At 51.7% G+C, this 26,863-nt stretch overlaps 1 protein-coding gene across 6 annotated transcripts; it reads right to left on the reverse strand.

Moving 5' to 3' along the window:
* Positions 1 to 938: 938 nt before the first annotated feature.
* MTMR4 (myotubularin related protein 4) lies at positions 939 to 24,958 on the reverse strand. 6 transcript variants are annotated; one of them, XM_081218965.1, is made up of 19 exons: positions 24,895 to 24,958; positions 23,527 to 23,565; positions 19,555 to 19,644; positions 19,081 to 19,197; positions 18,474 to 18,556; positions 16,335 to 16,495; positions 16,124 to 16,220; positions 15,808 to 15,921; positions 14,174 to 14,370; positions 13,795 to 13,923; positions 13,155 to 13,266; positions 12,454 to 12,649; positions 12,043 to 12,228; positions 11,799 to 11,969; positions 11,493 to 11,647; positions 5,079 to 6,480; positions 3,415 to 3,525; positions 3,107 to 3,195; positions 939 to 2,889 (listed from the first exon to the last, which is right to left on the reverse strand). In XM_081218965.1, the coding sequence occupies exons 2-19, from the start codon at positions 23,527 to 23,529 to the stop codon at positions 2,712 to 2,714; spliced, it is 3,591 nt and encodes a 1,196-aa protein (XP_081075091.1). In that variant the 5' UTR covers positions 23,530 to 23,565; positions 24,895 to 24,958; the 3' UTR covers positions 939 to 2,711. The 6 variants fall into 6 exon arrangements, with proteins under 6 accessions (XP_081075091.1, XP_081075087.1, XP_081075088.1 ...); XM_081218961.1 differs by lacking the exon at positions 24,895 to 24,958 and adding an exon at positions 24,700 to 24,800; XM_081218962.1 differs by lacking the exon at positions 24,895 to 24,958 and adding an exon at positions 24,413 to 24,626.
* Positions 24,959 to 26,863: the final 1,905 nt, after the last annotated feature.

Below are 26,863 nucleotides of genomic sequence, written 5' to 3' on the forward strand. Positions count from 1 at the left end.
TATCTGATCAAGAGCTAAGCTTGTGCTGATAAAAAGAGAGGGCCGGGCTTCCCTGGTGGCGCGGTGGTTGTGAGTCCGCCTGCCGATGCGGGGGACGCGGGTTCGTGCCCCGGTCTGGGAAGATCCCACATGCCGCGGAGTGGTTGGGCCTGTGAGCCATGGCCGCTGAGCCTGCGCGTCCGGAGCCTGTGCTCCGCGGCGGGAGAGGCCGCAGCGGTGGGAGGCCCGCGTACCGCAAAAAAAAAAAAAAGAGAGGGCCATTTTAAAAATGGAAATGGTTGGGAGGAAGGAGTGTAATGTTTCAGTCCTTTCTCATGGTCAAAGAAAAAATGAGTATTAGTTTTCTTAGAAACTGAAAATGAAGAAAAAGACCCAACAAAGCAGCACTAATATAGAGATTTTATTTAAACTGTATCGAGTTTTTACAGCACATTGCATGTTTGTCACAACGCAACTGCACAGTTTGGACTTTTGGCCACATCATGTCACTTACACCCACAAGAGCTCTGAAAGGAGTATTTGATGAATACATCTGAGCTGAGAGCCCAGAGTCTCTCTCCAAGGCCATGCAGTCTGTTCTCTGATGGGACAGCCCCTCGAAACAGCCACACAAAGTAGACAGATACAGTCTCCTCAAACGTTGCCAATCGAAGTGCAGTGAAAGTCAAGTCAATTAAAAAGCCACTCACAGGGCCTCCCTGGTGGCGCAGTGGTTGAGAGTCCGCCTGCCGATGCAGGGGATACGGGTTCGTGCCCCGGTCTGGGAGGATCCCATATGCCGCGGAGCGGCTGGGCCCGTGAGCCATGGCCGCTGGGCCTGCGCATCCGGAGCCTGTGCTCCGCAACGGGAGAGGCCACAACAGTGAGAGGCCCGCATACCGCAAAAAAAGAAAAAAAAAGAAAAAAAAAAAAAAAAAAAAAAAAAAAAAAAAAAAAAGCCACTCACAACTGGCAGTAAATTTTAATGACTGAGAAAATGCTTAGAAGAATTTTATGTATCAAGACAAGGAATAGTTTGTTATTTTTTCAAAGATCTCAGGAATTTCCTGGACACAAAATCTCCATTATACAACTCCATTTAAACGAAAAAAAGTTCCGCTAGACTGACCCAGATACGCCAAAACTTTTTAGGTTACATCCATGGCAAGTAATAAAAGCACAGATGCTTCTCAGTAGGGCTGAAGAAAAGGTCAGGACAAGTAACAGTTCTTGTTCTAAATGCAGATCCTAGTTATTTTCGAATGAAAATTTTTTTTCTAGGAAGAAGCATGAACAAGTAGCAGTTAGATGGCTACCATAATTTTAAAACAGGCTAAGCCTAAGGGTAATTTACCTTTTATACACCAACGAATTAAGGAAAATATATAAGGAAATCCTAGTGGTTTCATTATAGGTCAAGGAGACTGTATCTGTCCCAACCACAGTACATGGCTATATCACTGTATCTTTTGGTTAAGTGCCACTGGTACATATTAAGATGAAAAAACAAAAACAAAATAAAAACCCTTTGGTCCAAATGGACACATTTTCTCTCCCAATTTTGGTATCGAGGCTTTATTCTCTTCTGTTTGGGTTCCATTGTTAAGTGCACAGAAATAGACAGCAGCATTTGTACTGAAACCCTCACATACCAAACAGCGTATTCTAGGAGGTAAAAACCAAACACTAGATTCTACCCTCAAGGTGTCAAGTGTTCAGGATAAGAAGCAGTGTGACCCAGAGGAGGCAGCGGCCAAGGGAAAGCGGACATGTGGGAAGCGGGCGATGGAACAACAACCAAAAAAAAACAGCCTTTTATTTTCATGCCAGGAGAGGATCAAGGTGTAGCTCCTGTGTTAGCACCAGGACAACTAGGAAAAGTCAGGCGCAAAGGGTAGGGCACAATCAGCAAATATTTCACAAGGATAATTTCTGCTTTTCCCTTCTCATTCTTCACAGTGCATACCTCGAGAGCTGCCACTGAGTAACAAAGACTCCCGCCTTCACAGCTCAAAATAACTGATTTCTGCCAGGACTGAACATCAGCAGAGTTTTCCTCTGCTCCCAAAAAGGTCTCACTCCCTAAAACCGTCCCCCTAAACTGAATGTTCACTGATGCCGGCTGATGAGCCAAGTGAAAAATACAGCAAAACCTCCACTTGCTGAACCAGTCTTTAAACCAAACTCCACAGAAAGACAGAGCTAATGCAACTAGAGGGAGTGCCTCTAAAGACTGAGCCTTCATGCACAGACACAGAGCACAGAGGTACAGGGTATAGTTCATTTCAAATAGGAAAGGAATTCCTATCTTATATACTATAATCTGCCTTTTTCAAGGTGGAGGAGAGATGGATCTGGTTATCATTTGGAGTTTGGTTATACATATGCCTTTCTATTGCTGTTTGGGGCACACATCACCAGGCAGTATCTATGAAATCGTCATCTTGTGACCCCAGGAGAAAGAAACTGGAGCCACCAACTCAACGTTAAGCTTCCAGACTCTGGGTCTGGATCAGGACCATCACCCCAAGGTAAGGGTCTCACCGGTAGAGGACCTCCTGCCAAACTGGAATCCCTCTGCCCCAGTCTCATGGTACCCAGGAGGACTTCTCAAGACTGTATCTTTGAGCTCTGTGATTTCATGAGCCACACCAAGGAACCTTCAAAACTACACCTGAAGCAGATCCTCCCTTCAAACCTGCGAAAACTGGACAGGTCTTCTCCTCTGGCATTCAACTGGAAGCTGTAGCAATGGGTTTCTTCAGATGTTGGCTCATGAGTTCCCTGGCCCGAGATACTTGGATATGTTCGTAACATGAGTTACAGACGAGAACTGGATCATAGAGTTGTTGATCAGGAATGGGCAACTTCAGGTGGCAGCAACCAGCACAAAAGACATTCCCACAGTTTCTGGCAAAGGACAAAGAGGGGAGAGTTCATCAGAAATGCCGATATGCTGGGAACGAATGATACTCTAAAAGGCCTTACGTGAGTAAAGAAAAAGTTGGGAGAAAACAAAAATAGTTCCTATTAAGGTATCTCCATTTTCAGGTTAATTCAGTTTAGTTCATAACTATGTCCCTCAGTAGCCTTTACGAGCCATACTGAATCATAGGCAACATCTTACCTGCAATGGTGTCTGCGTTTGGCCAACCAGAATTCACAGTCACAATTATAGCAATGTGATGCCATATGGTCTGGAACCCAGCGAGTCACCTAACAGAAGGCAAAAGGAAAAATCCCAGGTCCTTGTCAACAGAGTGGAAAAGCAACACTGCAACAAGGAAAGCATCCCAGAAGAAAATGACAAGGCCGAGGCAGCGACGACTTCCCTACAGAGAGACTCATCTGGGGAAGAACATGTCACTCATCTCTGAGAAGTATGAGAACTCACTGGCTTGCAAAAGTACCTGCTGCATATTTGCCTGGACATACCTCAGTCTCTTTCTTATCAACAGGTTCCCAGCTTGCTTCTGAAAGGCAGTCTTCACTGTGATCAGAACCAAAATCTTCTGTATCACTGCCATCTGACTCCTTCAAACATGTCTAAAGGAAAAGCAAAGGCATCACCACCATCATCTTCATCATCGCTAACATTTATTGTTTACTATGCATCAGGCACTGTTTCTAAGTGCATCACATGCGTGAACTTATTTAATTCCTCACAACAATCTTATGATGTATGCTATTATTATCCTCATTTTACAAATAAGGAAACGAAGCCATAGAGAGTGTTAAGAGCTGATAGGTAGTAAACGTGGGATTTGGACCTAGCGTTCTGGCTTCAGACCCATGCTCTTAACCAATATGCTCCATTACAGTATGGAAAGAATATTTCTCCTGTTACATTCTAAATCAGGAGTTCGCAAACTACGGCCCACAGGCCAATTTGGCCCACTGCCTGTTTTTGTAAGTCAAGTTGGAAGACAGCCACACTCAATTCATTTACACATGGTCATTACGGCTGCTTCTGTGCTACGATAGAAGAGCCTAGTAGCTGCAAAAGGGACTATATGTATGTCTCACAAAGCCTGAAGTATTTACTGTCTGGCTCTTTACCAAACAAATTTGCTGACTCCTGTTCTAAACCATCACCCGGAATAGTAAGAGGTTGTTAGCCCTGACCATCCCACCAGCAGAGGAGTGGGCAGCAAGCAAGGGGGAATGTCCTAGAGCTGGCTTCTAGAAGCTCCCCGAGGACTTCTGTGCCAGAACCCAAGGCCTCCCGACCCAGGGAAGCCTAGATGGTCCTCATCATCTCTCACCTGGCTTATTCCAAAACATCCTAACCAGCCTCCCCACCTGGGTTTCGTCCGCTTGACACACTGTTGCTAGGGTAGTAGCACTCTTTTTAGTACTCAGTTTTTTTTTTTGGCCATGCCATTCGGCATTCAGGATCTTAGTTCCCAAAGGAGGGATCGAACCCATGTCCCCTGCGTTGGCAGCACATGGAGTCTAAACCACTGGACCACCAGGGAAGTCCCCCTAGGGTAGTACTCTTAAGTGCAAATCTGATCATGTGACTCACTAGCCACAACTTTTATTGCCTTGAGGGTAGAATCCACACAACACAGGCACTCAAGCTGAACCTCCTAATCCCTTTCCACTTCCCAAGGTCACCTCCCGCCACACTACCAACTCCCTCCCTCACTGTCCCAGCACAAGTGTGCACGCATGCACACACACGTGTGCGAACACACACACACCCCTTTATTCAAGCCATACCGCTGGAGTACCTGTTGCCTCCATGCTTCTGCAAATGGTATTTCTTTTTACTCTCTACATGGCTAAAAGCGACACATTCTTCAGCACTCGGCTCAAGCATTAGCTTCTCAGGAGAGCCCTCCCCGACCTTTGACTCCACCCAGGCCCCCAACACCTGATGCTTCCCTCAACACTGAAGAACAGCATTCTAACTGTCTACTTGTCTCTCCCAATAGACTGTGAGCTCCTTGCGAGCGGGGACTATGGCTTTCATCCTACAGCCCAACCCCCTAACTCTGGCACACAGCAAGTACCCAAGGAATGGATACGGAACGGGTGAAAGGCTGGACGGACCGACAGAATGAGTGGCTGGGTGGCAGGAGGTGAGTACTTACAAAATCATCCTCGTAGTCCATGGGGGGCTCTGCTGGAGGGGCGCAGCAGTGGCGGATATCCAGCCTCATCTGAAGCTCACGCACCTGTCGACGTAGCTGTTCCACCTCTTGCTTGTACCCTGCTTCAATCTGCCGTAACCTGTGCTGGATCACATCCGTGGGAAAGGGGAGTCCATCGTCATCCAGGTAGAGAGGAGGCGCTGGAGAGGGGCAGCTCAGGGGAACGGGCTTCGTGCTGGAGACCTGCTTCGGGTGACCAGACAGCCACATCTGGTGGTTTTTTCCTCCTGGACCAGTACAGTGTCCATTGGAATGAGTAGAACAGACCGGTGACCTCACCCCTTCTCTCTGAGCCCACTGTCCCCCAAAGCAGGGCCCTGTTGCCCGCATCTGCTTACTGCTCGACCTCTTGCTACAACAGCCATAGGAAAGCAGCCGCCGAGGGGTGGTCTCCCCACTCGGGAATGAAGTCACCATCCCTTGGAAGCTGTCCCAGTTGGACCCTAAGAAAGAGAACTCACTGATCTGGCTCTGAGAAATTGGCTTTCGGGCCAATTCCAATGGCACCTTTCCAAAGCGAGGGTTTTCCAATAACTGCCCATTCCTATGATTCCCTCTTTTGCCCATGTCTTCTTCCCCCTGAATCAGAACTGGCACAGAACCGGGCTGTTCCTGGTGGGAGACACTTGCCACAGACCCTGGCGGGTCTTGGTTGAGAAAGTCAGTGCTTGGGTCTGGAGGAATTTGGCAGGTAGCACTCAGTGGGTTGCAAAGGGTGCCCAGACCGTGAGCTGGAGCACCTCTGGAGGGCACACCTAGCACAGAGTCTAGCTGGGCCTGCTCGGGGGCACCTGTGAGGGAGTCCTGGGGAGACTCAGGAGAATCACACATTCCATCACGCTTGTTGGAAACAACTTTAGAGAGTGCTCGGACAGCTGCTCTTTCAGGACAATGTTCAGGTGGCTCCTCTGGGCCATCTAAAGTCCTACCCAGCTCATCCTGGGCAGGAGGGTCTGGAGCTGGTGCCTTAGTCTCTTCTAGGACTTTGAACTCAGGATCAGAGGTGCTGCTCTTCGTTTCCTGGGGCGCTGCAGCATTAAGCAGTCTGTAACTTGGAGAAGAGCTTCTGTGACTCTTGAAAGGTTTATTGCTCAAGTAGTCTTTCTGGCTGCTGGGCAGAGACGGAGGAAGAGCCATTTCTCCTACAGTCTGCTGAAGACCTCCTACCCCAGATTCCACGAAGGTTGTCTCTGATCCCTCAGGATTGCCATGCCAGGGCTCCAGGCCTACTCTGGCCTCTTGACAGTGGTTATTCAGGTTGGGGTCACTGGATGTGCGCGTCAGGGGGCTGCTTGTGTCACAGGCAGAAAGAAGATCATCCATAGATCTCGTTTTAGGTAATCTGGAATGACAACACACCACCTCCAGGTCAGGAACTGAGCTACCTCCCATGTACAGGAATTGGGTCATCAAAGCAATCAAAGCCAGAGTTCACAAGAAATAACAACATTTAAGATTACAGATGACCAATGTTCACTGCAAAAAGTCTGCTCTGCAAAAAGTGGAGGACGTGAACTCCAGAACCCAGGCTCTGTCCTCAGCTTTCATCAGTCTCACCCCACACAGTCTCCCTGGCAATCTCAACCACTCCCGTGGCTTCAACTGCCTTCTAAGCTGATGCCTTCCAAATCTACCCTTCAGGCCAGGACTACACCTTGGCCTCCCACCTAATGCCCAACCGCCTCTATCACACATGGCAAGACAGAAAGAAGGTGGGTTCTGGAGCTTGACCATGCTGGCTCTGACACTGATTAGCTATGTGACTACAAGTAAGCTATTTAACCTCTCAGACACTTGGTTTCTCTCCTCCATAAAATGACAATAAATTACCTTGCAGAGATGCTACGAGGATTCAAAATATAGACAACCAATCGCAAACTAATTAAGACTACACTCACAGGACTTCCCCAGTGGCCCAGTGGTTAGGACTCCGCGCTTCCATTGCAGGGGCCCAAGTCCGATCTCTGGTTGGGGAACTAAGATCCCACCCACATGCCGCAGGGCGCGGCCAAAATAAGTAAATAAATACACAAAGGTTACATTCACGACTCGTCGTTTTTACAGCTTTTTTCCTTATTATAAATTATCCCTCCATCACAGGAGTAAGCAGCACAGCTTTTTACAACCACTTAGTGGCAGCGTGCTCCTATGAGTCCCAAGTCGGCACGGAAACTTCCCCTAGTGTACAGCACACAAAGTTCTAGAGGCGTTCTGGCACACCAAGGGGGTAACAGACATTTTCAAGAATGACCGCCCTAATTTTTAAAGTTCTAAAGTCCTTGGAGCAACAAAACTTGAGGGAAATTTGCCAGGAAACAGCAGAGACTTCGCTGGACTTCTATTTTCAGATGCCTTAGTCAGCCCAGCCCACACTGAAAAATCCCTCAAAGGTGGAGTTACAATAGAGCTAGCTGATTTTTTTTAAGTGTTTGGTTTTTGAAACTTATTAATACTTCTTTAAAAGTATTCTTGTGTTTGATTTTACTTTCGTGATCAATGTGTGTCTGTGTGGTGACAGATTCCAGGAAGGCAATGACAACAGTTACAATTACAGTCCCTGGAGTCCCACAGCCAGAGCTTGAATCTCACAGCTTGGCAACTTGTTGATTTTTTTCTTTTTTTTTGTTTTACTTTTTATTATGGAAACTTTCAAACATACAAAAGAAGTAGAGAGAAGAGTGTGAAGAAATCCAGTGTACTCTTTATCCAGATTCACCCATAGCAACAGCCTGCAGTCCCCCACAGCTGACTCCTATGTACACCGCAGGTCTAATTAATAATGCTGGTAGAGACAACAATGCCTGAGGAGTCTGAGAGAGCTTATCCAGCTAACGTGGTCAGGGAAGGCTACACAGACAGGGTAGGATCTGAGCTGGGGAGAGAAGAATGGGTTGTTGCACTTTAATGGAAGAAGAGGAAAGAGAGCAGGATGTTTCTGATCTAGGGAAAGGCAGAACCGAAGGTGAGTCAGGTCAGCTGTTAGAGAAACCATCTCCTTTAAAACCCTTATACAACTACACCTCTAAATACAACTCCATCTCCAGCTGCCTGCAGCACACCTCCCGTGTAATATTTCAGTCCCAACCTGCCGGCATCTCCTCCTTCTCCCCGAACTGACGCATCTTCTCAACTTTTCAGTGGCTATAGGTGGTACTAATATCCTCCTGGTTTCGAAGCTCACAGACTTGGGACCCGTCTTTGGCCTCGTTACTCTTCACTTCCACCCTTCAATGTTCAGGCAACGCCACAGACCGCTCATGACCGCTCAACAACGTCTGAATTTAACCCTTTCTCTTCTCCAAGGACTCTTCCTTTCATATCTGAACCACAACAATGCTGGCTGGTCTCTGTGCCTCCAACTACGCTGCTCACTGATTAATTCTGGAAAAATTCCATCGTTACCAGGTCATGATGACTTACTATTGACAACTGAATCAAAATAAACTCCTCAGGGGCTTCTCTGGTGGCGCAGTGGTTGAGAACCCGCCTGCCAACGCAGGGGACACAGCTTCGAGCCCTGGTCCGGGAAGATCCCACACGCCGCGGAGCAACCAAGCCCATATGCCACAGCTACTGAGCCTGCGCTCCAGAGCCCGCGAGCCACAACTACTGAGCCCGTGCGCCACAACGACTGAAGCCCGCGTGCCTAGAGCCCGTGCTCCTCAACAAGAGAAACCACCACAGTGAGAGGCCCGTGCACCACAACAAAGAGTAGCCCGCGCTCACCACAACTAGAGAAAGCCCACACGCAGCAACGAAGACCCAATGAAGCCAAAATAAATAAATAAATAAAATTTATAAAAAACAAAAAAACAAAATAAACTCAGTATAAAAGCCCTCAATGAACTATCCTGTTTATTTCTTTCTATTCCTCACAATACCTCTTCCCAAACCCTGCCAGCTCCAGAGAGGTGGTTCTTCTTCGTTTTAAAACAATTAGAAACTCTCTCATGCTTCTAACTCTTTTGGACCCCTCTCCACTAACCCTGTTACCAAGCTCATAACTCCCATTATCCCATTCATTGGTTTGTTCATTTAAGCATTTACTAAATCACCTATTATGTGCCAGGCCCTGAGCCAGGCACTAGGGACACTAAAAAGCCGTGGTTCCTGCCTGGTCTTCCACGAAAATGTCTCTGAGTAAACAGTCACCCTATGGCCCCTTTCTTACTTCTCATTTCTCTAGTAGCTTTGAACAAGACACATTCTTATTCGCTTAGATGCTAACTTAGAATTGTTCTCTAATTGTCCTATGCCTGATCTTACAGCTTTTTAAAGGTATCTTATAGGATCAATATCTTCTATGTCTTTGGTACAGCCCATAAAACCTAGTACAGTACTAGGCAACTTGTAGGTATAAAAGAGACATTTATTGGTTTGAAAAGTTAGATATTGATTTAAGGCAATGGTTGTTAAATGGGTCACAGAACTTATTGAGAATCTGATAAAAAGTTATGGCCCCTCTCCATAGAAAAGCAAACTTATGAACCTATACCCAAATTCTGCATAGTTTGTGGAAAGAGAAAAATCACAGAATTCCTGAAGCCTATCCATAGGCCCCTGACAATGGACGCAGGTCCAAAGACCCTACAATCAATAACTTGGGGGTTGGGGGTTTTTGTTTTCCTTTATAATATTCAACCAATTATGTAAGTTATATTTTAATTTTAAAAACCTTCCACCAGTAAACAAAGATCAAAATTAGAAATGCACATATGCTTTGAACCCAGCATTTTCATTTCTAAGAATTTATCTCGCAGAAACAGTAGCAAAAAAGCAAAGGTATACACATACGGTAACACTACTGAACTGGATACTTAAAAATGGTTTAGAGGACTCCCCTGGTGGCGCAGTGGTTAAGAATTCACCTGCCAATGCAGGGGACACGGGTTCGATCCCTGGTCCAGGAAGATCCCACATGCTGCAGAGCAACTAAGCCCATGCGCCACAACTACTGAGCCCACGTGCCACAACTACTGAAGCCTGCACACCTAGAGCCCCGTGCTCCGCAACAAGAGAAGCCACCGCAATGAGAAGCCCGCACACCGCAACGAAGAGTAGCCCCCGCTCGCCGCAACTAGAGAAAGCCCGAGTGCAGCAAAGAAAACCCAACGCAGCCAAAAATAAATTTTTTTTAAAAAACTAGTTTTGATGGTAAATATTGTATGTATTTTACCAAAAAATTTTTTAATATATACATATAAGAATGTTACCTAAAACACCCCGTATAATGATTAAAAAAATGGGATAAACCTAAATGACCAGTTGAAAACTGGTTATATAAATTTTGATGCACTCTAATTTTGGACTATTATGCAGCTGGTAAAAACAATAAAGCAGCTTTATGTGTGCCGTCGTGGGTGACATCCTGACACACAGTGGGGAAAACAATTTGCAGAACGGTACGCAAAATATGATTGTTTTTGTATTTAAAAAATGTTTCTACATGAGACTGGGAGAGTGTGGCTGTATCCAGGTAGAGATAAACATCTGGAAGTGCACACACCAAAGTGCCAGCTGTAGACACCTGTGGGGACAGGGATCGGGGAGGCAGGACTGCCATTTTCTACTGTTATATTGCTTGGCTTTCTTTAAAAACAAAGAACAGATATTACTCTTATAACTTAACCAATCTCCATTCTACTTCCCCCCAAATATTCAGCCAGAATATCACTTTAATTTTTATGTCTCCCTTTAAATTCTGAGGGAGTAATGGGAAGGCCGTTCCCCTTCTGGGAACCCATTTCTCTGGAAGCTAATGCTGGACACAGCCAAGGTTATTACTAAGACAGCAAGCTCCCCATGCCTTCCACCCATGAACATCAGTCGAGACCATTCCCACGCGTCTTCCTGAAATAGTCCCTTCTGTTCTGCTCTCCTCTCCCTGGGGTCTGTCACAAAGGGTGAGAGCAGCTTGGAAAACAGGCAACTCTTCTCTTACGAAAGGACCTCGGGGGCCTCCCTGGTGGCGCAGTGGTTGAGAGTCCGCCTGCCGATGCAGGGGACGCGGGTTCGTGCCCTGGTCCGGGAGGATCCCACATGCCGCGGAGCGGCTGGGCCCGTGAGCCATGGCCGCTGGGCCTGCGCGTCCGGAGCCTGTGCTCCGCAACGGGAGAGGCCACAACAGTGAGAGGCCCGCGTACCACACACACACACACAAAAAGCAAGGACCTTGGGAACATACAGAGTGCCCTCCAAGCTAACTACGAGTCTTGGGCCAAGTCTGGCCTTGAACTGGCTCAAGAGGTTGCTTTAAAATATCTCATAAAAGGAAAAGAACAGCATTTAGGCAAGACCCAAAGCAGCTGCCGCCTCCCTAGGGGAGAGAGGAGAGAGCAAAGGGGCTCTTCTTACCTGTCCAGAGAGCGGCCGGAGAACTCCTGGCTCTGAGCCACCGGGGAAAGGTAGAGGTCCACGCTCTCCTCCCCGAGCGTGCATGGAGATGACGCTGGCAAGTAGACAGCTGTCCAGAGGTGCAGCGCCCGGACGTGACACACGGGGTGCAGGACCTAGGGAAGCAGCCCCGTGCGTGGGTTCTGTGAGATGTTTCAGGCCCCCCTTTCCTTCCTAAGCCTCTGGGCCCGCATCCTTCCCGCGGACTCGGCCTTTTCTCCCTGTAGGTCCCCAAGACGCACCTACGGGATAAGGGTGCGGACTTACCATTTCTGAGCCTGACGTGTAGAGGAAGTTGTGGAAGTTCTTGTTGCCGGCTCGCAGAAGGGCCCACACGGAGCAGGTCCGCTTGTAGATGTTGCGCTTCTCTCGCTCACAGGGGTTGTTGGCCAGGAACGTGCCGTAGAGACAGGAGTACGTGTGCTGCACCAGCTTTACCTAGACGGCCAAGACAGCTTGCACCGGGCCTGGGCCGCCGGCCCCCACCCTGGCCTCAGGCTCACGGACTTACCAGGAACGCTTCATTAAACTCAAACAGGCAGGGAAACTGCTTGAGCAACTGGTGAACAGAATCGAGCCACTGGAGGAACACAGGGCACTGCTCGTTCTGGTCCTCTGCGTTCTCCTGGTGGCCGCAGCGGTCTCCAAACTTGTGCCCAAAATCCAGCCAGTCAGATTCTACTAACACTTGGAAACCCTGCAACAAAGAGGAGGTTCAAGTGTAGGGCCTCTCTGGGAAGGCTACTGTGCTCCTTCCAGGGATGCCCGAAGCAGGGGGCTGGCAGCTTCAGAGAAGAACACGCCCAAACCTAGAAGAGGACTTAAAGCCACCAGTGTCCTCCACGGAAAGATCCCCCAAACGGATCCAGAGGGCCCAGTACCTTCCCCAAACGCCCCTTTCCCACCCAACCCCTCCGAATACCTCCAACGTCCTGTAATACGGGTCCAGTAGTATTTTAGCCAGGGCTACGATCTGCGGCGTCCGGTCCCAGCCATCTGAGCAGTGCACCAGCACAGGCCGTCCCTCCCGGTCTACTGTATTAGCCACGAGCACAGCTGCCTTCAGCATCACCGACAGGTGCTGCAGCCATTTGGTGCTCTCCAGAGCCGACAACCAGCTACAAGAGAGCAGAGGTCACATCTGTCACTAAGGGCGCCGAGGCTACAACAGTCTCTCTGCCACCCACGGCCGGCCACACCTTAACAAAGTCCCCAGTGAGAGCTGAAGCTAAGAGGCCCAGCCCGTGGCCTTTCTGCCAAGAGGTATCTAGCAAGAAGGTAGGGAAAATGGGACCTGTGGTGGACAAGACACTCTTCGGATCCACAGAGGAACTTGGAAGCATCACACGCTCATCTAGTAGCCACTTTCTCTCCCCAGTTCTCTGTGCCCTTGAGGACAACTCATCCAAACAAAAGGAACCCAGTGTCCTGTGGCCGTTCCAAAGCGTTGGCTGAGAAGTGGAAGAAGTATCCTTGGAACTAGCCCACTGCACCTAGGTCCTCGGGTTTCCTGTGTCTCACACTCCCCATCTCCCCCCGCCCCACCAGACCTTCCAAGCACGAGAAGTACTGGGTAAGGGATGAAACTGGAGGGTGGATGGAATCAGAACAGGGAACACCTACTTGCTGGGATCGGGCATCTGGCTACACACAGCGCGGAGGTACTGGAAGCTGTTCCGGATGGCATGGATGTTGGCCATCCCCATGAATACGACCTCACAGTTGGGGTAATACTCTGCACACATAAGAGGAGAGTGGAGCATAAGAGCATGTCCCGGAAACAGGCATCCAGGACAAGAGCAGTCCAGTGGGCAAAGCTTCCCTGGCAGGTCAGAACACTCCAGGATGGGCACTCAATATACTCTGGACATCTAAATGCCCTTTTACCTCTGGATGCTCAAGCGCCATATACTAATATTGATAAAAATAACATCAATGACAATGATGCTCGAGTACGACTAGTACTGACAATACATAGTAAATCCTCAACAAACAGTAGCTGCTCTGTGCCAGTAACTTTATACATGTAACCTCTATCGTCCAATAACTTTGCAAGGCATGTTTCATCCCCATGTTTCATCTCATCCCTTTACAGATGAGAAAGTAAAACTCAGACAGATTAAGCAATTTAAGCACAGCCACAGCCATGGAGTGGCAGAGTCCTGATCCCAGGCCAGGTTTGTTTGGCTCTTTCCACTACACGAGCTGTCCCCAAAGCCACCAGAGCACAGGCTGGCTGCAGACACTGAGGTTACAGCAATACCTTCACATTCACAACCTCCGCCCTTGGCCCGGTTGGCCACCGCCGCCGTGTAGGATCGGGCATCCAGGATCAGCAGCTTCTGGGGGGCAGCTGTGCTCTCCACTCCAGAGCATGCAGTCAGGGAGGAATCTAAACACACACACAGCAGGGAGAAGACCCTGGGTCGGCCATCTGCCCAGGAGAACCCCACCCTGGGGCACCCCCTTTGATGAGACCCCTCACACCCCACCACCTTTTCGTCCCCACCAAAAAAGACAGGGACCCAGACACCTTGTGTGTTGTCGTTTTCTTCCCACCCTCTCACTGGGGACTCCCTTGGAGCCCAGGAGGCCAAGGTGGGAGCCTAGTCCCCAGGGGGCCGACACCACCCACACCTTACCGAAGTCAGCGTCACATGCCTCGCCGGCATCACTATTCCCGGTGCTGACAGAGCCCCCAGTGGTCCTTGTCCCTGGGTCCAGGGCACAGGCTTTAGCAATGGACGTGACTAAGTACTCATCATCGGCATTGCGCCAGCCCCACCAGCTGATCTCGGGCTGGCTGCAGCGGGCGATGGCGGCCCCATTGCGTAGGTGTCTGACAAAACAGAAGAAACCATCAGGCCCTTGGCATTCACAGCCCCCAGAGGCCTACTGCTGAGACCCCAGGGGGCCAGACCAAGATCTCCAGAGCCAACAGGGCCCACCAGATCATCCAGGCTATGAAAATAGCAACCAAAAGCCCTTAACATCTCGAGACGGCTTTAGAGTTTACAAAGCACTGTCACACATATTTCTCAAATGGGCTGTGTATTCCCAAGGTGACCTTGACTCATCAAATCTGCACAGCACCTGCTCCAGGTACAGACACCCAGCAGGAGAACAAGTCTGGGCCCAGAGCATGAATAACTCCAAACCTCATGGCTACTACCTGCCTCACAAACGTTTTTTTGTAAAGAACCAGGCAATAAATTTTCGGCTTTGGGAGTCACAGCCAGTCTCTGTCGCATATTCTTCTCTCTGTGTTTTTGTGTTTTTTTTTGCGGTATGTGGGCCTCTCACTGTTGTGGCCTCTCCCGTCGCGGAGCACAGGCTCCGGACGCGCAGGCTCAACGGCCATGGCTCACGGGCCCAGCCGCTCCGCGGCACGTGGGATCTTCCCGGACCGGGGCACGAACCCGCGTCCCCTGCATCGGCAGGCCGACTCTCAACCACTGCGCCACCAGGGAAGCCCCTGTGTTTTCTTTTTTTAAATAACCTTTTAAGAATGTAAAAACGGGGACTTCCCTGGTGGCGCAGTGATTAAGAATCCGCCTGTCAATGCAGGGGACACAGGTTTGAGCCCTGGTCCGGGAAGATCCCACATGCCACAGAGCAACTAAGCCCGTGCGCCACAACTACTGAGCCTGCGCTCTAGAGCCCGTGAGCCACAACTACTGAAGCCTGCGCACCTAGAGCCCGTGCTCTGCAACAAGAGAAGCCACGACAATGAGAAGCCCCGTGCACCGCAACGAAGAGTAGCCCCCGCTCGCCGCAACTAGAGAAAGCCCGCGCGCAGCAACGAAGACCCAATGCAGCCAAAAATAAATAATTTTTTTTAAAAATGTAAAAACCATTCACAGCTCACAGGCTATACATAGAACAGGATACAGGCCGGATTTGGTTCACAGGCCATGGTTTGCCAACCCCTGTTCTAAAGCAATGTTTCTCACACACACACACACACATGCAGGTCCTAAAAAGAAAGAAAGAAAAGAGAAAGAGAGAGAGAGAGAGAGAGAGAAAGAGAGGGAGGGAGGGAGGGAGGAAGGAAGGAAGGAAGGAAGGGAGGAAGAAAGAAAAGTGTGTAAACTCCCCAAAAGCCTCGTCCTCAGGAGAAAGAAAACTGAAGCAGTTTTTCTTTTAAAATTATTTCATAGCCACTTCCCTGAAGAGTGTCAATTCCCAGTCAACCACACTGCCGCAGACCTCCACTTCTGACTCTCCTCACTGCACGAAAAGCATCCCCCTACTTCCCCGGCCCCCACCACCTCACCTATACACAACCACAGGGACCCGCTTCCAGGAGCGGAAGGAAGCCACATTCTGCAGCTCTTTATCTGTGATCCACACGGGAACCAGCAGCTTCTGGGGGTAACTGGGGCACAATCTGAGAAGAGACCAGATGGGGTCATGGAGCTTGATTAAAGACCTGTGATCACAAGATCCCTAGGGATGGCCCTGTGGGCAGAGGGACCAGGAGCCCTCCTCCCCTCACAGAGCCAGGAGCTGTGCCCCCCGTGCTTTATCCACACGGGGAGGAAGTCTGGGTCTGGACAGGTGTTTTGGTTCCCCACCCAAGACCCTCTCACTTGTAGTTGCTGTTGATATGAGAGACTCTCCAGACGTTCTGCAGGTCAAAGCCCATCCTCGCAAGCTCGGCCTCCTGCCGACATCGTATGTGCTCTCCTGCAACACAGCCCCCGCGCCTGTCAGCATCCAAGAGCACGAGGTCCAGGGCGGAGGAGGGGTGAGAAGCAAGAGACAAAAGGAAGTCTCCTAAAGAGAGCAGCCTGGCCTCACCTGGCTGACACAGGTGGGCGTGCTGGTCCTCCTCAGTCAGCCCCAGGCACCAGGCATGGTAGGCAAAGGCAAACAGGTCCTCGGGCTTCGCAGGTCTCGCTGTGGCCCGACTTAGCCGCGAGAGCCACTCTTGGCACTGCTTGAAAGTGGAGAAGTGGCACCTGCCAGGCAAGAAGCCACGAAGTGAGGCAAGAGGTGAGTGAGCTCTGGGGCCGTAAGGGTCAAAGACCCAGCCACAAAAAGGCTGTGGGGAGGGGAGACTGCAAAGCAGGAGGTAAGGCATGGGGACCCTGGGGAGGACCAGGGAGACTGGGCAACAGCCAAGGGACATTGTCTTTGTGACAATTCTCTTCCCAAGAACTCCTGTCCTTGAGACGTAAGGATCCCCTCTAATGGGGCCCGACCATTTCTCATATCAAATCTGGCCCTGAACGTCTGCTACCCCTTGTGTCTTCTCCCGTGACTCTCCAGCACGAACCTTCTGTTTCAGGGAGGAAGTCCTACCCATGTCATTCCTGTCTCCTTGTTTTTTCACTTCTGCTTAATAATGTCTCCTCTCAGCCTAGCCACGTCCTACTGATACTCTGAAGAAAGTTGCAGTCCCACCTCTTCCTTGAGGCCTTCCGAGCCTAACCCATTCCACAGACCCCTTCCTCTGTTATTCTTAGTATGCTGGGAGTGTTAAACGGTAAGTTTTCCCAGAGCATATTGCCACAGGTTAAGTCTTCCTTTAGCAACTAGACTTTAATCTCCTTGAAGGGAAGGGCAATGCGGATTCCTGTTCTTAATGCCTATAGACCCGAGTACATGGCAGGCTCTAAACTGGGCATCTTTTTTTTTTTTTTGATTAATTTTTATTGGCGTATAGTTGATTTACAACGTTGTGTTAGTTTCAGGTGTACAGAAAAGTGAATCAGTTATACATATACATATATCCACTTCTTTTTTAGATTCTATTCCCATATAGGTCATTACAGAGTATTGAGTAGAGTTCCCTGTGCTATACAGTAGGTTCTAATTAGTCTGGGCATCCTTTTAATAATCCTTGGAGTGATTCGTCTTTCTCTCATACCCAGTCTGTCAGCAAATCCTATCATCTCTACCTTCAAAAATCTGACCACTTCTCACCGTTTTGATGGCTACCAACCTAGACCAGCCACCATGATTTCTCACCTGGGTAACTGCAATAGCTTCTTAATTAGTCTCCCAGTTTCTGCCCTAGCTTTTGCCCCCATCCTTCTTCCATCTTTTCTCAATACAGCAGTCAGAGTGATTCTATAACAGAACACGTCACTCCTTTGCTCAAAACCCTCCAGCGGTTTTCTCACTTCCCTCAAAGTAAAAGCCAGTCATTATGACAGGCTGACGCCCCTCTTAACCTCTCAGATCTTGTATCCCATTATCCTGACCCACTTGCCCTCCACTCCGGCCACACTAGCCTCCTTGTCATTCTTCCATTGTGCCAGGCTCATACCCACCTCAGGGCCTTTGCATGCACTGTTCCCTGTCTGCCACACTCTTCCCCCAAATACCCACTGGTCACTTTCTTCAAGTCTTGACTCAAATGTCACCTTTTCAGTGCAGGCTTCTCTGATCACTTTTTTTAAACCTACAACCTTCACCCCCATAGCACTCTGTATCCCCTTTCCCTGCTTTATTTTTTAACTTTACATTACCGTGATTTAACGTATTTTACTTACTATTTACCACTCTTATCTCCCCATTGGAATATAAGCTCCACGAGGGCAGAAAGTTTTGTCTGTTTGTTCCCTGCTGTATCCCCAGTGCTTAGAAAAGTCTGGCATAGAGGAGAGTCTCGATAAATACACGATAAATGAAGAAGTGAATGAACCAACAACAATGTGACTGTTCTGCACCAGACATCGCCCTGTGTGCTCTCAGAGGCATCTTCTCATTTGATCCTTATAAAAACTCCGTGAGCAGTATCGCCATTTCTTTAGGTCAAGACACTGTGGATCAGAAAATTGACTCCCCAACCCAGGCACGGTTTTCACTGTGTCTTCCAAATGGGGAAAGGGAGGCATTATTTTTCCTTTCTTGCTCCAGAGAAACCCTGCAGCAGAGAGGTCTGGACAAGACTAGAGCCAGAGGACCTGAGCGAGGCTCCGTCGTTCTCACCTCACCACTTTGGAGTCCTTGCAGGCGATGTGCAGCTGGAACATATCACGGCTCTCCACGCTGTCAATCATCCGGAGGGGGACCTGGAGAGGAAATGCAGACTGGTGCTCATATCCCCCCACTCCACATGACTCCTCATCCCCGCCCCTGCCCAGATGCTGATGTATCAATAGAAGGAAGGAAACCAACATTTACTGAGGGCCTCCTAGGTGCCTGGTAACGGTGCTGGGTCCTCTACATATGTGACCCCAATTAATAATCACAAGAAACCACAAGGCAGGTGTTTTCACACCATATTACTAAGGAGGAAATTGCACCTCAGCTGGGTGATTGACCAAGGTCACACAGTTGGTAAGTGGCACTCTTCCAACAAAGCCACTGTGCCCCTAGAAGGGCCAGCAACAGAGTGAGGGAAAGACAGAAGAGGGGAAGGGAAAATTAAGTGAGAGAGACAGAAAGACAGACGTGCCGTTAGAAGAAAGATAATAAGAAAAAGAAGGGAACCCCAACTCTTTGGAAACATGATCACGTAGAGCACTGGAGCAATCCCACCTTGAATTCCACAGGGATGCTGGCTTGGGTGTGGGAGAACAAGACAGAAACTCACGTTGATGACAGAATCCTTGAACTTGATATGCAGCCGGTAGTTGGAGATGGCAATGAGGGCATCGGCCGCGCGGCCCAGGAACTCCACTCCCTCCCCCTGCAGCACTGGGAAGGGCACCTGCCGAGGGGCAGAAGGACCCTCAGTCCAGGACTCAGTCACCCCTGCATCCCCTCTCCAACCCCTGATCTGTAGGATGTCCTCTGGAAAAGCTGGGCCAAGGCAGGACAAAAGTTCTCTCCGTGGTAACAGCACCAGACAACAGCTATTCGGGAAAGCTGCCTTTCCTTCCCTGGGGTCAAAGGCTCCACAATGCACATACAGACAGGCTCCCCGCCCTCCAGAGACCAAGCAGCAGGAAGCCAGAGCTCCCACACTAGATCCCCTTGGAGACATTTGGGTTGGGGGAGGGGAGGGAGGGTGTTTTTTCACCAGGTGGGGAGCTCTACCCACCCTGGGCCCCCAGCTCTTCCTTACCTGCAGATTCTCCTCCTCTTTCACTAGTTCCTTGGGGGGGAACAGATCCTTGGCTTGGATGTACTCCAGGCTGGGGGGCCCCTCCTCACCCTGTGGGGAAGGCCTCAGCCCTAAGTCACCAGGCTCCGCCTGGCCCGTCAGGCCTCCTCCTGCTCCCCTCCCCTCAGTAAACCCACGTACACCCCACACACACTGATACAGGTTCCGGTCACCGGAGAACGGAAGAGAGACCTGGCTTGGTGGGAGGGGTGACGTGGAGGGGGAACTCAATCCTCTGAAGCCTAAGAGAAGAGTAAGGTCCACAGAGTCCCTGGGAGACTGCGCTCCTCAAAGAGGGAACCTCCTGTAGAGCCACGTTTCCCAAATGAAGGAGAGAAAATGAAAGAAAAGAAAGGCGAATGTACGGGTAAGACAGAAGTGGGAATGGGAAGTGCTGCCCTGAGAAACAGGAACCAGGTGTGCAGTTGGTCACAGAGACAGGAGGGGACGCAGGCCCCTGAGGCCACTCCACTGAGGCTTTAATCTGGTGGGTGAAGGAGACAAAGAGGAGTGGGTCATGGGATTCAGTCCCATGCCTCTAGAGGGCCTTCACGGATGCTTTCAAAAAGAGGATGTGTTTTGGAGCTGAGCTTCTCTTCCAGTTAGGCCCACACTGCTAACAAGCTCCTGCCACCTGCCAAGAAACCTGCCCTGCCTGCTGATCTGAGGGGAACTCCTGAGGAATACCCACAGCAAGCGGAAGTAACTCCTTTCCCGGCCACCAGGGAGGGAGGGGAGAAGAGGGGATCCACGTGCCTGGGAGGAACCAGGGGACCCAGGACAGCCAGGGGAGGGAGAGAGAGGAGGCCTGGCAGATACTGGCGGGGGGCGGGGGGCGGGAAGGGGATGGGTAGGGAGATCTGCGAGGACAGATTGGGGAAGCTGGGAAGGAGCATTAAACCAGAGGGGGAGGAGGGGGGGGGGCTGGGAATGATGCAGAGGTACGGAGGCCTGCAGAGGCAGAGAGACAGGGAAGATGGAGAAGAGAGGCTGGCTGGGGGACAGTCAAGGAGAAGAGACTGGCGTGTCAGGTGAGGGATGCAGTGGTGGAAGGGGGAGGGGACTGGAGCCGGGGAGACAGCTCAGACATCCTGTGCTCCCCGACCAGCCCCCTAACATCCCAGACGGCCTACTAGCCACATCCCACATCCCCAAGCAAGGATGCAGCGGGTGGGCCCAAGATGGAGAGGCGGAGGTAAAGGGATGTACCCCTGCAGGGCGGGGCCTGAAGATCTGCAGTCAAGGGCAACGGCTTCAGAGCTAAAACGATGGGTCGCAGCATTCCAGTCCCCGGCCTTCGACAACCCCCGGCACCCGAAGATTAAAGCAAGTCCAAGAAAGAAAAGGCATTATGTCCCTTCCCCTGCCAGGGCCCTTGGTAAGGGGGATGGGCTGAAATTCGGGATCTCAAGGGCCGGCCCTGGGCAGGGCGGCGGGTGCAGCCAGCGTCGGGGTCCCCGGCCCGCCGCAGGCGGGGCCGGCACTTACGAAGCAGCTGAGCATGGAGCAGGAGACGCGGGCGGCCAGGCTCATGGTCGCGGGCGGTCTGGGCCAGCGCACATGTCCCCGGAGCCGCTGCGCTGCCCGCCAGTCTCGGGCGTCCGCCGCATCCCGGCTGCGGGGCCGGCCAGGTGCAGCCGCTGCGGCCAGGAGGCGAGCGCGGGCGACGGTGCTCGGCGCGCGCCTCTCCCCTCCTCTCCACAATGGAGCGAGCCCAGCTCCGCCCAGGCGAGGGGAGCTCCCCGACCTCGCCGCGCCGCGAAGGCGGGGGCGGGGCGGGTCCCCGGGCCCCGCCCACAGCCCCCTACTCCTCCCTCCCCACCACCCCTCCGCGGCGTGGGAGCGCGTCGTCGGAGGGCTCCTCGGGGCTCTCAGGAGTCTGGGCTGCGGGACTGCCCCGCACCCCCCCCACGGCGTGGGAGGGGGCAGCAGGACCGCCTACATCTTTTCATTTCCCATCTTCCCACGTGAGCCACCCCGCACCACTGTTTCAGACGTCTGTCCCCACGCCCTCCTCTCCTCTTGGAGTCCCCCCAGTGCCTGCTCGGATTCCCAGGATGAAGCTCACCTCCCTCCACGCGAGGCCCTTTCTGGTTTCTAGGCTTCCTCCTTTCCCTCCAAAACCACCACTCACCATTCCCCGGTCCATCAGTGTCCTCCAATCCCCTGACCTCACTAATCCCACTCCCTCTTTGCCCCTTAGAATGGACACTGGTCTAGTGCCAGTTGGGTCATTACACACCCCTGAGGGGGGAATTTCCTGGGTTTTTTATTCCATGGTCCCTGCCCAGGCTTACTTCTTCATCTCCTCCTCTCCCCCCTTGTTTCACATCCTGTGTCTTCTGGGTAAGAAAGTCCTTCTTGGAGGAGAAAGGATTTCTTAGGCTGGGAAAGAGAAGAGCTGGAACTACGGACCACAGAAGCCACGCAAAAACAAAACTCACGGAGGAGGGGGGGAGTTGGGTAGAGGGCCAGAGAATAAGGGGCGGCGATAAGAGGCTCCAAATGTCGCCAAGAGGGCTTCCCCTGGTGGCGCAGTGCTGGAGCGTCCGCCTGCCGATGCAGGGGACACGGTTCGTCCCCGGTCCGGGAAGATCCCACATGCCGCGGAGCGGCTGGGCCCGTGAGCCATGGCCGCTTAGCCTGCGCGTCCGGAGCCTGTGCTCCGCAACGGGAGACGCCACGACAGTGAGAGGCCCGCGTACCGCAAAATGTCACCAAGAGTCACAGAAGGAACTGTTTGGAACCCCACACTCCCTGTCCCTGGTAACTTTCAGAAACCAGGGCTTTTGTTTCGGTTTTGGTCTTGGGGGAAGGGAGGAATAGGAGAAAAACCTGACATTTTATTAAGCGCCTACTATGAGCCAGACATGTTTCAAACATTATCTCACTAAAACCATTCAACTCCCAAAGAAATGAGACTTCAGGCTTACAGAGAAAGTAGGCAATTCACCTAAAGTACTTAAGTGGTGGTGCTAGAATTCAAAATTAGACCAGGCTGACTCTTTTCAGTGTATCACAGAAGAGAAAAAGGAAAGGGGCTATCAGTTGGTGGGGGTTAGGACCAGCTTTCTGAGAAGAGACCAGAAGAATACCGCACACCCCACACACCCATGTGTCTGTGGAGGAAAAGAGTGAGTCCTCTCACCAACTGAATGCCTGGACCTGTCCCTAAGCACAGGGGACACGTGAAAGAACTAAAGAGATACAGCCAGAGCAAGGACCTGGTCTGGACCCAGGCTTGTAGCTCCCCACTCCCTTCTCATCTCACTGCTTCCTCCCAGCTCTCAGGGGTTAAGGGGTTCCCTGAACTTGGGGTGAAAAAGGGCAGTTACAGTTAGCGGAAAATGTATGGGATCATCATAATACACACACACACACACACACACACACACACACCACCCCCAGTGATATTCTGGGCACCTTGAGGGTGCTCTCCTGCTATATATTCAGTCAGCTGTTGCCTACAGTAGCTTAACAGACAGCAGGACCTTGGAGCTAGAGAAGCCCCACAGTTTTAGTGGAGTCACTCCTGATACAGCACCCACAATATTCAAGGGACCCAGTAGGAAGTACAAGGATCTTGATATAAAGGAGCTCTTGCTTTTCAGACCAGAACAGAGAGCTTCACCCAGGGACCAGGAGAAGCACGAGAAGGGCCATTATGAAGAGCTAAGGGAGCCAGTGGCAGTGTGGGGAAGGCATGTCATAGCACATGCAGAAAAAGACGTCTAGAGGCTTCCCGTCCCAGTGCTGTATATCGGCTGATGTTTTGCAACCTAAAGAAGCCCTGATTTATCCCCAGGGCAGATGAACCTGTTTAGTTGCTGAACAGAGTAGCCTGGAGCTCAAGGTCCAGGAGGGGCGGGCAGCTTCATGGAGAAAGACACAAGGATTACAGAAAACACAGTGGTCTGAGGCAAGAGTACTCACCATTCTACCGTGGTGAGGGTCCTGGCTACCTGCTTCTCACTGCAGAGACCGAGAAACATAAGCACAAAGAGCAACATTAACATCACCATAGAATCAACAAATGCCACACATCTACTCCTGAACTTCCCCACAACTCTTATTTGCCTTCCTCGCAGAGAAGCCAGCCTCTCCACAAGTCACCATGCTAGACAGAGGCAATGGGAGCTACATGAGGAGAAGGCAACAAGCGACTCTGCAGGGCATGAAGGCAGCCATCAAGTTCTGGAGCAGGACTCAAGAGTCCCGATTCCCAGTCCCAGAAAGAGAAGTAAAAGACTCCAAACCCTGTTCTTTGTGGGAGAGCAAAAGAACTGCCAACTCTGAAAAGACAGAGGCTGCCCCACCAGGGCTCACTTCTGGCCCTGGTGGGAATGTGAATCCACAAGAGCGGTCTGCCAGCCTCTGAGTCCGGGAGTAGCACCCACCTGACCTGTTTGCTGGGGGCAGAGTCCAGAGCAGAGGACAAGAGGGAGGGGACCACAACCTAGGAGCAGAAGGTAGCAGGGCTGGACATGCCTTGCTGAGTGTACTTGACACCAAGTGGGGTGCAGGTCAGTGGGAGGAGGCCACACAACGGGGACAGAATCAGGCCAGTGCAGGCCTCAGAGTCAGTACCTGTCAAATGGGCCCAAGCAACAGAAATGTCAGGATGGGCCTCCTTGGCCCACGTAGGGAACCAGGCCCAGGTTTCACTGACATGTCTCTTTATGCCCGCTATCCGAGCTCAGGGGCAGTCCAGCAGTGCCCCGCAGAAGGCTGCGGGGATAAAAGTCTCCATCTGTGGCCCTACCCGCCTCCGTAATCACAGCCCACCCTCCCCACGGGGGAGCCAGACGTGCTGCCTCACCGCCCACTGGCAAGCAGCCTCAGGGAAGCGGAGAGAGGGAGAGACGAGGACAGGCCTGGGAGGCCCAGGGTTCCCGGACCTAGGTGATCTGGCCACGGCGGGGGCGGGTCAGGCTGACAGGGGAGCCCAGGTACCCAGGTTTTAGGGGCGGAGCCTAAAGACTCGGAGGCGGAGCCCCGAATGACAGAAGGCGGGGCTCACGAAAGCCGGTGGGGCCGGGGCGGGGCCGGGCAAGACGCGGTCGTTGTGGCTCCCAAACTGGCAGTGCACGGGGCACGGTGACTCACCCAGGTGGCGTCCGCCCGACCCTCCGAGGCCGCGCTCTCACTACTTCCGTCTCCCGCAGCTGCGGAGGCCGCGCAGCTTCGACCCCACCACGGTGCCCCTCTCCCCAGCCAATCCTATCTCTGGCCTGTGCCCACCCTGGCCAATAGCCACACCAAGTCCCGCCCTGCCCCCCACCACGCAGCCGCCGCCCTCACTCTTCACGCCGCTCATTGGTCAAATGGGGCAGACGCCCTCCCAGCCTTTAGCCTATCGGGTGCCGGAAGACGAGACTGTACCTGGAGGGAGGAGGCGCGGCGCGGGAGAGGAGACGCGACCAATGGGAAATCACAGCGCGTCCCAGCGGTAGCCAATGGGAGAACAGCAAAAGGGGGGCCGCTGGCTAAGGCTCCAGGGGCCGGAAGTGGGGGCGGTCTGTCGCCTACTGGTAGCGCAATTGAAGGCGGGGCCTCGTAGGGACAGAGGCCGTACAGCCACTTCCGGTGACCACCCCGCCCCCGGGTTACTTCTCAAGTAGATCTCCCGTGCCACCTTAGTTTATCCATTTTCCCTTTTGGTTTCGCCGCGGTTGTCCGTCCCAAAGCCGGAAGGGAGAGAAAGACCCCGAACGCTAAGAGAGGAGGGAGGGCTGGGCCTGAGGCTCCGTCTGGGTCTTCGACTGGCGCGGGGTGGGGGAGGGTTTCCCTTCTTCCGCACCTTGACGTGTTCCTCCAACCTTCACTTTTCATCCGCGAACCGACCCTGCTCTCCGTGACCAGAATGAACGGTGCCTTCAGTTTTGAGAAGACCTCTCACCTGAGAAATAGGACTGAAACTGCCACGAGCTAGCTGCGACCTTCTGGTCTGTAAAGGGTGTGGGGAATAGGACTCTCCCGAGGATCTAGCTCTTCGCTCCTCCCTTCCTTTCTCCCACGGGGAGCCAGAGCAGGCAGCAGGGCGGTGGGTGGCCGCTGGAGGTCGCCGTAGCCCGGAGATAACCACCAACCCGACAGAAATGGAGAACAGTTGATTCAGATTCTCAACCGATAGCTTCAGTTCAGGAGTGGGCCTGAATGCTTTAATAGCAAGCCCCAGGGCCATTATGTCCTCACGTGTCTCTTTCTTATAGGACACTGGGACTTCTACTACATTTAGTAAATTCCAGGAAAACTGGAACCTTACCTGTGTTCAGTGCTTTAACTCCAAGGTTTAAAACAGTGTTTGTTGGGACGTCCCCGGTGGTGCAGTGGTTAAGAATCCGCCTGCTAATGCAGGGGACACGGTTCGAGCCCTGGTCTGGGAAGATCCCACATGCCACGGAGCAACTCAGCCTGTGCGCCACAACTACTGGGCCTGCGCTCTAGAGCTTGCAAGCCACAACCACTGAGCCCATGTGCCACAACTACTGAAGCCCGCCGGCCTAGAGCCTGGGCTCCGCAACAAGAGAAGCCACTGCAATGAGAAGCCCACGCACCGCAATGAAGAGCAGCCCCCTCTCGCTTCGACTAGAGAAAGCCCGCGCACAGCAACGAAGACCCAACGCAGCCAAAAATAAAATTAAAAAATAAAAAAATAAATAATATAAAAATTAAAAAAAATAAAACACTGTCTGCAAACGAGCAGATGCTTAATAAATATTTGTTAAATGAATCCTGAACTCTTCCAGGACGATGACTGTACTCCATCCATTCCCAGCAATTACTACAGTGTTTGGTGATTCCAGGGGTTTCAGCATTTGTTCAGTGCTCTATCACAGGCTTCCTCGAGTACAGAGCTTAATTCGTACTACATATCCCTTTCCCCAAATCAGGGGAAATATGAAGGCTGCATGCAATTAATACGATGTTTTCTCGGGGGAGATATCAAATCCTAAACTTCTATGGGGTTGTCAGTACTGTACGTGGTAAAGATGAGAGGGGCTCCAGATAACAGAGGCAGGAGAGATATAGTCAGGAGGATGGACAGGCCAGGCTGGATTCTGGGCACGGACTGAGCCCTGTCATGAGAAGGGAAAGTTTTCCCCACTCTCCCTTCCCTGCGAAAAGTCAGAAGCCAGCACCCTCCTCCAGCAACCTTTCAAAACTGGGTCCTAGGATCTTCTTGGTTTCCATGAGATGGTAAAGATACAGACAGTGGGCTTCGCTGGTGGCGCAGTGGTTAAGAATCCGCCTGCCGATGCAGGGGACA

Source organism: Mesoplodon bidens, assembly GCF_964165515.1.
Source record: "Mesoplodon bidens genome assembly, chromosome: 19".
Taxonomy (NCBI): Eukaryota; Metazoa; Chordata; class Mammalia; order Artiodactyla; family Ziphiidae; genus Mesoplodon; species Mesoplodon bidens.